At 34.1% G+C, this 11,984-nt stretch overlaps 1 protein-coding gene across 1 annotated transcript in view; it reads right to left on the bottom strand.

The window, feature by feature from the left end:
• Nucleotides 1–427: 427 nt before the first annotated feature.
• The window catches only part of LOC133858536 (transcription factor HY5-like), a 44,135-nt gene continuing 32,578 nt past the window's right edge, over nucleotides 428–11,984 (bottom strand). Inside the window, exons 4-5 of the mRNA XM_062294101.1 lie at nucleotides 699–806; nucleotides 428–597 (exon numbers count right to left, since the gene is read on the bottom strand). Coding sequence (XP_062150085.1) covers nucleotides 532–597; nucleotides 699–806 — 174 coding nt within the window. The 3' untranslated portion in view covers nucleotides 428–531. The remainder of the gene's footprint in view (nucleotides 598–698; nucleotides 807–11,984) is intronic.

The raw sequence follows: 11,984 nt of genomic DNA, 5'->3' as shown, positions 1-11,984 counted from the left end.
CAATTTCCTATTTGGTTATGAATTTGACACTGTTTTATTAGCTTTGGGTTCATTGTTGGGGTGCCCACCCCTCTGAATTATTCTTTGTAACCCTGTAATTGTGGAGTGAATGTTGTATTTTAAAAATAAATAAATAAATAAAATGTACTAAATAGTAGTAAAAGGTGTATGCTATTACTATATATTAAGAAAAAAATAGTAATAAATAAACGTTCGTTACGACCGAGGGTTTAAGACATTTGGTAATACATAGCTCAGGAAAATCTGCAATTCACATTTTCTTTAAAGAGAAATGCTAAATATCACACTCTTTATTTTATTGAGTCCAAGTGACGGTGCTCATTAGTCTTTAAGCTTTGTTTTTCTTTTTACAAGAACGATTTAAAAAACTGATGAGCACTGTCACATCAATCCAATAAGATGATGATATAGTTTTTAGCATTACTCTTTTCTAAAAGGGTCTCTGAGAATCCTAAACAAAAATTATATAACCCGAAAGGCCTAAACAAAATGACCTTATGCTTGTTAGCTCTAGCCAAACTGATCCTGCTTCGGCTCAGTACTTTCATCATTCTTAGGCCTGGTGTTCAGAAGAACCTGTTGGAGAATGGATTTAAATATATATATATATATATATATGTGTGTGTGTGTGTGTGTGTGTAGAAATGCAGCAGTGAGAGAAGGGATGGATATCTCACCTTCCTAAGCATGGTATTTTCATTGATTAAAGTTGAGATCTTCTCTTCTAATTTGGAGTTCCTGTCCTGCAATTCTTTGGCTCTTGATTCCAGTTCATTCACATATACCTTCTTCCTTTCTCGGGCTTGTTGAGCGGACACTCTGTTCCTAAGCAACCTATTTTAAGATGAAAATGTTATGTTGATAGATTACGAGAAATTTAGTCATTCAATTATACACTAAATATGATATTGAAATAGTTATAATCAATAACAACATGGCAAAATCATATCCTTCAACACACTAGAGAGTGGGTCGTGTGGCAGGGACGGAACCGAAATTTTCTTATTAATGCATTGTCAAAGTATGAATGAGAAATATATCAATAATTAATATGTAAAAAATAAAACTAGCATTCATTTAGTGTTAACAAAATATAAACAAAATAAAAGACACAAAAATAATTGTTTCTTAATATATCTTAATTTTCAATTCAATCACTTATCGAGATGGCGCCCGACGTTCTATTGGATCCAAAAAAAATCATTTATGATTGGCTCTGTTCTAAATTTGGTACCAATTTATCTTTCAATATACAACATCAAGGAGTAAGTCAAAAACTCATCTTCAATTTTATTGTGAAGCTTATTTTGATAAGGATTCAAAAATACTCATAATTATTTTTAGGAAAAAAAAAGAAAATAAATTACAAGAATTTAGGCATCGTTCATAATTTAAGAGAATTTACAAAAATATCAGTGCACGAATCTTTGATTTTTTAATATTCTTTTAAAAGAAAAAAAAATAAGAATATTTTAAAAATTTTGATAAAATTTAACAGAATAATGAAATTAAAAAAAAGTTTGAAAGATGGAATCCAAAAATTTTGTCCCTTCCTCTATTGACCAAAGTGAATACATTCCAATTTCGTCCCTTCCTCGATCATTGTAGTTCCATGAGTAACATTCTTCTCCTCTCTTTTTTGTTGTATTTGGCAATTTGCCCAGAAAATAAACAAAGAAAGTTCAAAATTTCATTACCTTTGCAACCCAATTTATTCAGGTAAAACCACTCATGCATTCAGTAGATAATGGTAGAGGAAACCTCATCATCATGATCAATGACTCAGATTATGCAATCACGGCCCACTTTTTCCCCGTCTTCTTGTCAGTTCTCATAAAAGAGAGACAATAATACATTTTATTCGTAATTACATACTGAGTGTACGTTTGATTTAGTGCAAGAGTAATTAATAAAAACGTGTTTTTTTATAAATAACCTTTAGTGGTTTGTTTCTACTTTAATTTTTCGTTTGTTTCGGCGTAAAATGTTTTTGATATTTTTCAGTGTTTGGTGGGGTGAAAATAATAGTCAACCTAAAAATGATTTCTGTTTGACAAAAAATGCTTAATAAATTTCGAAAAATGATTTACGAGTTTTAAAAGCGTAAATAATTTTCATTAGACGGTAGACGCATTTGACCCTCTTTTGAACAACGCAATCGACCTTTACGTTCAAGAAGTCGAGCATCGCGGGAATCTGGCAACCATCTCCGAATTCCGGCCAAACTAGGCAGAATTTGGCCCTTACGGCCTGAATCCGACTGTTCTTTTCTAGATTCCGGCCATTTTTTTTTTTGGAAATCTTGCCATTTGTGCCAGATTCCAACAACCTTCATAGGAATCCGGCCGTATTAGGCCAGATTTCGGCCAGTTTGGCCGAGATTCGGCTTTGCTGGATTCTGGCGAAGGTTGCTAGAATCTGGTCATTGCCACCGGATTCCGGCAACACTAGCCAGAATTCGGTGAAAATGGCCGGAATCTCGTCACTGGTGGTTTTTCGCCATTGGTTTTTTTCTTGTAATAGCCAAAAATATATTTTTAAGAAAAATGATTTTGTTGAAAATATTTTACGACAGAAACTATTTTACGTTGAAAAAAAAGGAGCATAAAATTTTGTGTTTTTAAAAAAATGAAAGTACACATATTTCATTCAAACTACCACTTAATTGTCAATATCCCCCCAAACTACTAATTGTGTCAATGTCCCCCTTCAAACTATCAAAACATGTTAGTGTCCCCTCTAAGACTAACAAAAGGACAAAAATTACCATACATTTTTTTCAAGAAGACAAAAATGTCCTTATAAATTCAAATAATAATAATAATAATAATAATAATAATAATAACAAAAATAACCTTTTAAAAAACAAATTAAGGAAAAAACGAAAATTTGAAAAAAAAAAAAAAAAAAAAAAAAAAAGCAAAAGAAAAGAACAATTTTTTTTTTTTTTTGAAAAAAACAAGTAAAAAACAAACAAACGAAAAAAAGTAAGAAAAACCCATTTTTATTTTTATTTTTAATTTTTAATTTTTTTTTGTATAACTTTTTGTTATTATATATATATATATATATATATATATTTTAATTTTAAGAATTTTATGAAGGGTTTTTTTTGTCATCAGGAGGGCACTGATATATATATATATATATATATATATTCAGAATTTTATGAAGGGTTTTTTTGTCATCAGGAGGGCACTGATTTTTTTTTGGTAGTTTAAGGGAGGAGATTGACATCATTGGTAGTTTGGATGAGACATTTATAAAATGGTGGTAGTTTTAGAGGTTATGTGTATTTTTTTATTTTTAAAAATACACTTGCTAGTAGTTGCTTACGTGTAATTTAAAAACATATGATTTTTTTTTTAATACATATTTTACTTATAAATAAAATACTTGTTACAATTTTATTTAAAAAGAAAAATAATAGAAATCATTACAAACTACAAACGCAATCTAATATCTTATTCCTTTGTAGCTTCAAGCTTGGTGTTCTTTTCACGTTGATCATTGTTAACGTAGATGATTTCTAAAAAGCAGATGAAATTCACCATGATTTCTCCTGTTAAGAAAAAAAAAATAAAGAAAGTAACAATGATTTCATGGTTTATGAGAAATGGAAAATATCAACAACAAAAAAATGCATGAAAGTAGCAATGATTACATGGTTTATAAATATTTTTCAAATCTAAAACTTAGGAAACAATATCTATTATTAATTTCATAGGATTTAAAAAATGGTAAATGTATAATAAATTCTTGAGTAAACACGCAATTTGAATTCACTCCCTCATTTTTTAATTTTGGCAATTAGATGCCTGAGTTTTCGATTATTCGCAATAGATCCCTCCGTAAGTTTGCCGTCTAAGTTTATTGTACACCATTAGCAGTGGCGGAATCAAGATTTTAATTTGGGAGACACTTTTTTTTTTTTTAGGAGCATAAATACAAATATTAAAAAAAATATAACTAACGCAATAAATAAATAATTCAACAAAATTTAAGTATCACTTAAAATATATAATGTAACTTACAATTTATTTAACCGGAAAAGATCCTAATCCTGCGTGAAAAGAATTCTTTTTTCGTTTTTCTCTCCTCTAGAGCCCCTCCCCTATGAGCATGGTTTTCACCGGGAGGGGGTGGCCTCACGCCTCCCCCTCTCGGTGGTGATTTCCCTCTGCCTTCTCGTGAGTCAGAGTGTTTTTTGTTCCCTCTGGATTGGTCCGGTGGGGTTAGTTTTTCTCCTACCTTATAGGGTTGTGGAGCTTTTGTTCCCCCTGACTAGATCCGGTGGTGGCTGACCCTCCCCTAGCTTTTTTGGGCTATGATGGCTTGTTATTTACTTTTCTTTGTTATTTCTTTCATTTTGGCAGGATTGTTCATCTCAAGATGTCTTCTATAGGGGAGTGGTCGAACCAATGTGTCGTCGACGGGGTGATTTTTTACCCATTTTTTCACATTTTTCTTTGATTTTGGAAGCCAGATCTACACTTCTCCGCCGACTTCTAATTGACACGCGCCCCCCAATTGTGTTCCTTGCCGTCTTCCACCCATGCTGCCTCAAGCTCCAGTCGTGTAGGTCGTTGGTGATCGGCGCGTGGTGCCCACGCGCCTGAGAGCTCTCTGCTCTTTGGTGGGTGTGAGGGCCACGCTCGCCTTTTTCAGATCAGGCACAGTGGCAACCGGTTATATGGCGTCGAATCTTCGTCTAGGTGGTACCAGTGACGACGCGCGCCACCGTCCGACATCTTGGCCTCCTTCCCCCACTGCCGGTAGCTTGTTTTGGTGTTCTTTGCCTGTTTTGTCTTTGTGTTCTTCTCATGTTTCTCCGGTCACAGTCTACTTGTGTTTGGTTCAAATTTTATGGGAATATTTGTTGGCTAATTGCTAGATCAACCATCTTTCTTTAGAGAGTGAACGTTATTACAAGAGAGGCTCAAATGTCATTCTTGTTAAATTTGTATTTCTTCTTAGGCAACTGTTTTACTAAATCAGATCCTTCTGGCTTAAAGAATGGGGGGTCTTGTCCCTTATTTTCAAGTTTTAAGCCTCAGGACAGTTTGCAATATTAATGATAGCACATGCTATTTGTTCAAAAAAAAAAAAAACAAAGTAATAATTTAGAATTAGCTTCATTAAAGTGACAGTTAAGGTCTTGAAATTGCATGTCTATAACAGTATAATAAAGCTTCACATGATGTGAAACTTTCATACTTTGAGCTTTTCATCGTGATCGAGATTGGTATAGATCATCCATATTGGGGTCAACAATATTGTTTTTGACACAAAGCACAATAGCTTCTTCAAGTAAAAAGTTTCACCCATCTTCTTTCATGTCTTGTAAATGTTGCTTTGAAACTCCAACCAACTTCATTGCATTCAAAATATCTTGGTCTTTTCGTTGTAATACTTGAGATAACTCATTTGAAATCTCCAAAACACTTTTCATCAAATATAAATTAAAAGCAAATTCAAAAGTCTTGAGCAACTAAATTAGTATATTTGCTTTTGCTCTCTATTCAGAATATACACCATCTTCCACAATATCTTCAACCGCATTGATGACAGAAGAAAACACGAGAATAAGACTAACAAGTGCACCATAATGAGAACTCCAACGCGTTTCTCCAGGTCTCTTTAGATTCATTTCTTGATTCAAGCCATGACCAGTGGGAATTTCATTATTTCGTAGTGCTTCTATAACTACTGCAGTTCGTTTTTCACAAAGTATGTCACGGCGTTTGCATGATGCTCCAACAACGTTAAAAGCTCTATTAACCAAGCTAAAAAAAGTTACAATTTGGATGTGTTTTTTAGCAACAACAACTAAAGTCACTTAAAGTTGTGCAAAACAATGAACATAATAGGCAGACGAGTTATCGTTCAAAATAAGTGTTTTAAGTCCATTTAAGTTATTTAACTCACCTCACATATTGCTAGCTCTATCGTATCCTTGTCCTCGCAATTTGCCAATACTTAAAAATCATGTTTGATAAGCACTGACTCAATTGCCATCTTCAATACTACAGCTGTGGTATTGCTAACATGTGTAATGCCTAAAAAATGTTCAATCACATGGCTCCGCTTATCTACGTAACGCATAATGATTGCCAATTGTTCTTTAACAGATTTATCACGGGATTCATCAACTAGGGTAGTAAATGATGAGTCTCCAAGATCTTTAAGAATAGCATATAGTGTTTCACTTGCTGTAGTATTTGCTATTTCTTTTTGAATGTCTGGTGCAGTCATTCGATGATTTTCAGGAGCATTTTCTAAAACTACTGATAAGCGTTGAATGTTACACATTCAAGCTCCTTAATTTAAATATATTAATTCTTTAGCATTGTTATTTATTTGATTTTGTGTTGTTTTATTGTTTTCAAGTTTTAAATAAATATGCAATTAATTCTATTGATTTTGGGCTTAAAACACACTTTGAGAAAGCCTAAAAGATATGGTTAAGCTTAATCAATCATAATAGAAGACTTATAAGATGTGGTTAAGTTTAATCAAATCAAGGAAATGATTAAATCGGAATTTCTCTAATAAGAATCAAAATTGGATTAGATTCAAATTTTGATTCTACACACGTTTCCGTGTTTTAATCATAACTTTCTGCTTAAGTCTCGGATTGCAATGAAATTGGTGGTGTTGGAAAGATAATAAAAAATTAAACAAATATGTCAGAAAATAGGTTTTTCCTAATTATGATTCTATTCCAAAATTGCCCCACAATAAATGATTGCAAATCTAAATGAATCTTATTTCGATTTGTACTAGGATTGCTTCTTAATTTGACTAAAAGACTCAAGTACGATTTTTCTGGAATTCCTTGGGCTTCTAGGGCTTGTTTACTATCTATAAATAGACTCCTAACCTTCAAAAGAATGTGTGAATAGCTTTAGATAAAAAATTCTTCTTGGAGGCTTGACAAGTTGAAGAAGAGAAGAACATGACAGGAATCCATCCCAGAACCATGATGAGCAGCTAAATTCGTAATAGGATATTGATTTAGCCTTTTTTCAAGTAACAATGGTTTAATTGTATTTTAATTTGGGATTTTCTATATGCATAATTGTTGTATAACTGTGAGAATTGATCTTAATGTTTATATTCAATCATTATGAATTTCTTATCTTGTCTTACAAAGTCTTTTATATTGATTGAACTCAATCTTTCATATTTTCTATGATTATGTGAATGATTGTTATGTAACAGTTTTAATTGATATATGATCAAGAGGGTTAGAAAGGCCATGCCTAGGGGAGACGGATTGTACTACACCCTAGTTTAGTGTAATTTAGGTAGACAGTTCGTACCAACTGAAGATGAGTACTACTATTCCATTGATTGTGTGTATCCTATTAAAGACGTAACTAATCCATACCTAAGGAAGATGGGTCGTACCGCATTTTAGTAGTTAGGTGGATGGTCCGTGTCAACTGAAGATGGATTATAGTTATTCTTTAAAGGTAATTTCTTGATTACTCGAGTGAGACGAGCCATATATCATGCATAGTTTGAATTTTCCTTGTTAATTTATGATTGACCATCGTTATGCGGTAAGTAGTGAAATCAACCCCCTATTCTTTCTGTCATCACTACTTTCCTTACATTTATGTCTTTTACTTTTATGAATTTATTAAAATCAAATCAAACATCTTTTAAATTAAGTTATATTTAATCTAGAAAAGTTTGATAACAACACCTATGTAGTCCTTGAGGTTCGATACCCTCAATATAGCCATATCCTATAAAGATTCGTACTATTGCGAGTGATAATTTTATTATTGATATTTTTGTACACAAAACGATCACATCAACTACCTTATCAATTTCTTCATTATGTTTCGGAAGAAACCGCAACAATTCAAGAAAATTTCCCTGATTACTTGAGTCTTTAGATTTTCATGGCCACAAAATGCTAATCCTTGTTTCTGTAAAAAGCGAATACAATCAACAGATGCACTCAAACGAGTTCTATATTCTCTTTTTTGTTGATCTGATTGTTTGTCAAAAATTGTTATGATGCTTTATTTTTGATTTAACAAAGCTTCACATTTTCGTCAAGCATGATTATGTGCACTATTGTGAGACTCATATGGCTCTATAACTTCTATTTCTTTTTCCAATTTTCAAACTCTTAAGTGACAAACGAGTCTCCTCCTACTTGATTCCTAGTGTTTGGTCTAGCTTGATTTCTAGTGTCTGGTCTAAAGAGATAACAAAATAAGCAGTATGCAACATCTTCTAAAATACTATATTCCAGCCGATCAACATATTCTATAAAACATGGTAGACTAAAACAACACCATGTTTTTCCCAATTGTCTTTTTGGAAAATCATAATTAGGTTGACAAGGTATTTTTTGTAGATATGCTCTTCGAATTTAATTTCTATCACTCGGATGGTAATCAGAATTTTTTTTTTTTCTTAAGCAAGGATCTCTTGGCAGATTTACTAAATCTATCTCGACACGAGCTCGTTTAGAATTTGATTGGAGTTCAGAGGAATTACTATTGTTCTTCATAATCACATGTAACTAGAGTTATATATTTTATACAATTAAAATATGTAAAATTTCAAATAGATATATATTCCTAAACAATTAATTTAAAAGAACAATTTAAATATAAAAAATTAATCAATGTAAAAGTTTAATTGCATACCTCTCAAGCTCTAAAACAAAATAGTTAAGCAATTGATTTGAATTGTTGAAGAATTCAAGTAGAAAGTAATACTCTATGAAGAAATCAAAATCCCAATTTCAAGAATTGTTGAAACTTAAATGACAACTTTTAGTAATGACAATGAAGAATCGCAAATATGGCACTGAGGGTTACAAATAATTTTAAAGGTATTTTAAATGTAATATATACTACGGTACTACCTAAGAAAAGTCCGTTAAGCTAAGTCTTAATTTAGACCTATGTCATAGCTTTAGACGTGTTCTTCTTTCAAATCTATTAAAAGACAAGTCCCATTACTTTAGACATGTCCTTCTATCAAATCTGTTAGAAGACAAGTCTCGTTACAAAAAGACGCACATAGAGAGAGAAAGTCTCGTTTTTCTTTGTCTAGAGAGAGAGAGTTTTTGAGAGTTGGTTTCTCTGGGGGAGGGAGGCCTCATGCCTCCTTCCTCCCGGTGGTGCTTCTCCCTCTAGTTTCTTTGTGAGCTAGAGTGGCATTTGTGTCCCCTGGCTTGTTCCAGTAGGAGTTTTTTGTTCCCCCCGATCGTTTACAGTGGTGGTTGTTATTCTCCTAGCTGTTAGGGCTATGGAGTTTTGTTTATTTGTGCTTTGGTTATTGTTTCTTCTTTGTGTTGGACAGATACATTTCGTTTTAGTCGTCTTTGGGAGTGATCTTCGTTCGTGATTTTCGGCTTTCTTTTGAGTTAGATCTACATGGTTATGTCGGAGATCTTACGACACGACCCCCCTGTGTTGTTCACCGTCAGCCTCTGTTCCCACCGTCTCAACCTTCGGCTGTGTCGAACCTCCACACTCGGAGCGTGGCTTGTACACGCTGAGAGTGTGGCTTGTATGTGTGGGCCGAGCGCCACTTTTCCGGCCGGTTGGGTGGTGCTTTTGGGAAGGAGTGTTGACTGTCTGCAGCTGGGGAGGCCAGGGAGCGGCGCGTTGTCTTTCACTCGCCGGTGTCAGGGTGGTTCCTCCACTTGTCGGCTAACAATTTGTTTTCTGTGTTTTACTGTATATTCTTGCTTCTTTCACAGTGTACTATTGTAATGGGCTAAAAACTACTTGGGCATTTAGGTGGGCTTGGTAGCTAGACCAGGCCCTTTCATTTTAAGAGGGTTGTTCTTCAATGTTTAGAAAATGGTCAAATGTTTGTTCTTGTAATTTTAGCTTGTTGCTCTGGTAACTGCTTCAAGTTAGGCTTGTTCCTAGCTTAGTGTTTAGGGATTCTTCATCTTTACTCCCTGCCTTATGCCTCGGGCTTCTGATGTAGCTTTGGGACTGTGCTTTTTGCCTTCGGGCTGATGTATTTGCCTTCGGGCTTTTCTAGATTGAATGAATGGTCCCTGTTCAAAAAAAAAAAAAAAAAGTCTCGTTACGTCTTCAACCTATTAAAAGACAAATCTCATTAAAAGACAAGTATTTAAGTCTTCAATCTATTAAAAGACAAGTCTCGTTAAAAGAAGCTTCTTTTAAGTCTTTAATCTATTAAAAGACAAGTCAGTCTTTAAGTGTCATTCTTTCAACATTTTGTTAAACAAAATGGTGAGTTTTAAACATCTGTCATCTTTAACCTATCTTCTCCAACCTTTGGTTGGTTGGTGACTGGTTTTAGGTTAAAAAAACTAGTGAAAAATGGCAAAACGTAGTGTGACTTATGAAGCTCGATTCTCTTGAAAAATATTTGCCCATTCCTACCTCTGCCCCTATGTGGAGGGATTCTTGAGATGAGAAAAGAGAAATGGAGGAGGCATGCACGCAGGTAAATATCACACCCTATATTTTATTGAACTCATGTGGCAGTGCTCATCAGTCTTTGAATATAGAGAAATGTTTGGTGTCCCACTCTCATCCCACTCTTATCTCACCCTTGTTTATGTGGACCAATAATGTAAGAGGTATTAGAGAGAATGTAGTGGGACCCTGATTTTTTTAACAACATTATTGGTTCACGTAGATAAAGGTGTGATAGGAGTGGAATGAGAGTGAGACACCAAGCATTTATCTTAGATATATATATTTTTTTAACAAGAATTAATCTAAGGACTAGTGAGCATTACTACATTAGTCCAGTAAAATGAGGATACAATTTTTAATTAGCATTACTCTTGTCTAAAAGGATCTCTTGAGAATCCTAAACAAAATGATCTTATGCATGTCAGCTCTTGCCAAACTGATCCTTCTTCGGCTCAGTACTTTCATCATTCTTAGGCCTGGCGTTCAGAAGAACCTGTTGGAGAATGGACTTAAATTATATATATATATATACACATATACATATAGGTAACTGATTGCGGTCTTTTGTTACCGAAATATATCAATAATAAATAAACCACTCGCAATAGGACGAATCCTTGTAGGATAAGGCTATAGAGAGGGTGTCGAACCTCAAGGACTGCGGGGGTATGGTTATCAAGCTTGTCAAGATTAAATATAACTTAATTAAAAAGGTTTTGGATTTGATTTTCTAAACATAAATAAATAAAAGTAAAAGAAACATAGAAGAAAATAGTGATGAGATAAAGAATAGGGGGTTGATTTCACCGCTCACCGCATAACAATGATCAATCATAAATTAATAAGGGAAGTTCGTAACATGCATGATATAGGGCTCGTCTCACTCGAGTAGTCAAGAAAATACCTCTAAAGAATAAGAATAATCCATCTTCGGTTGGCACGGACTGTCTACCTAAATTACACTAAGCTAGGGTGTAGTACAGTCCGTCTTCCCTAAGGTATGGCCTATCTAACCCTCTTGATCATATGTCAATTAAAACCGTTGTATAACAACCATCCGTATAATCACAGAAAATATGAATGATTGAGTTCAATCAATACAAAAGACTTTCTAAGACAAGATAAGAATTTCATAATGATTGAGTATAGACATTAAGATCAATTCTCACAGTTATACAACCATCATGCATATAGAAAATCCAAAACTAAAATACAATCAAACCATCGTTACTTGAAAAGGGCTACATCAACACCCTATTAGAAATTTAACCGCTCATCGTAGTGCTGGGATGACCTCCTGCCATGGTATTCTCCTCTTCGACTTGTCAGGCCTCCAAGAAGAATTTCTGTCTACGAGCACGAGCACTCAGGCCCAGCTCCGCACACCCCAAGACTGCACACCCCCGGACCTTCTAAGACCCTTAGGACCTTTGGCACCCCCCCCCCCCTTCTCTTGAAGCTTATGAGTCTATTTATAGGGAGCAAACAAGCCCTATAACCCTTGTAATTCTAGAAAATCGTCCA

The sequence above is a fragment of the Alnus glutinosa genome, chromosome 1 (assembly GCF_958979055.1).
Source record: "Alnus glutinosa chromosome 1, dhAlnGlut1.1, whole genome shotgun sequence".
Lineage (NCBI taxonomy): Eukaryota > Viridiplantae > Streptophyta > Magnoliopsida > Fagales > Betulaceae > Alnus > Alnus glutinosa.
The sequence above is the reverse complement of the archived record's forward strand: the minus strand, read 5'-3'. Positions and strand labels throughout refer to the sequence as shown.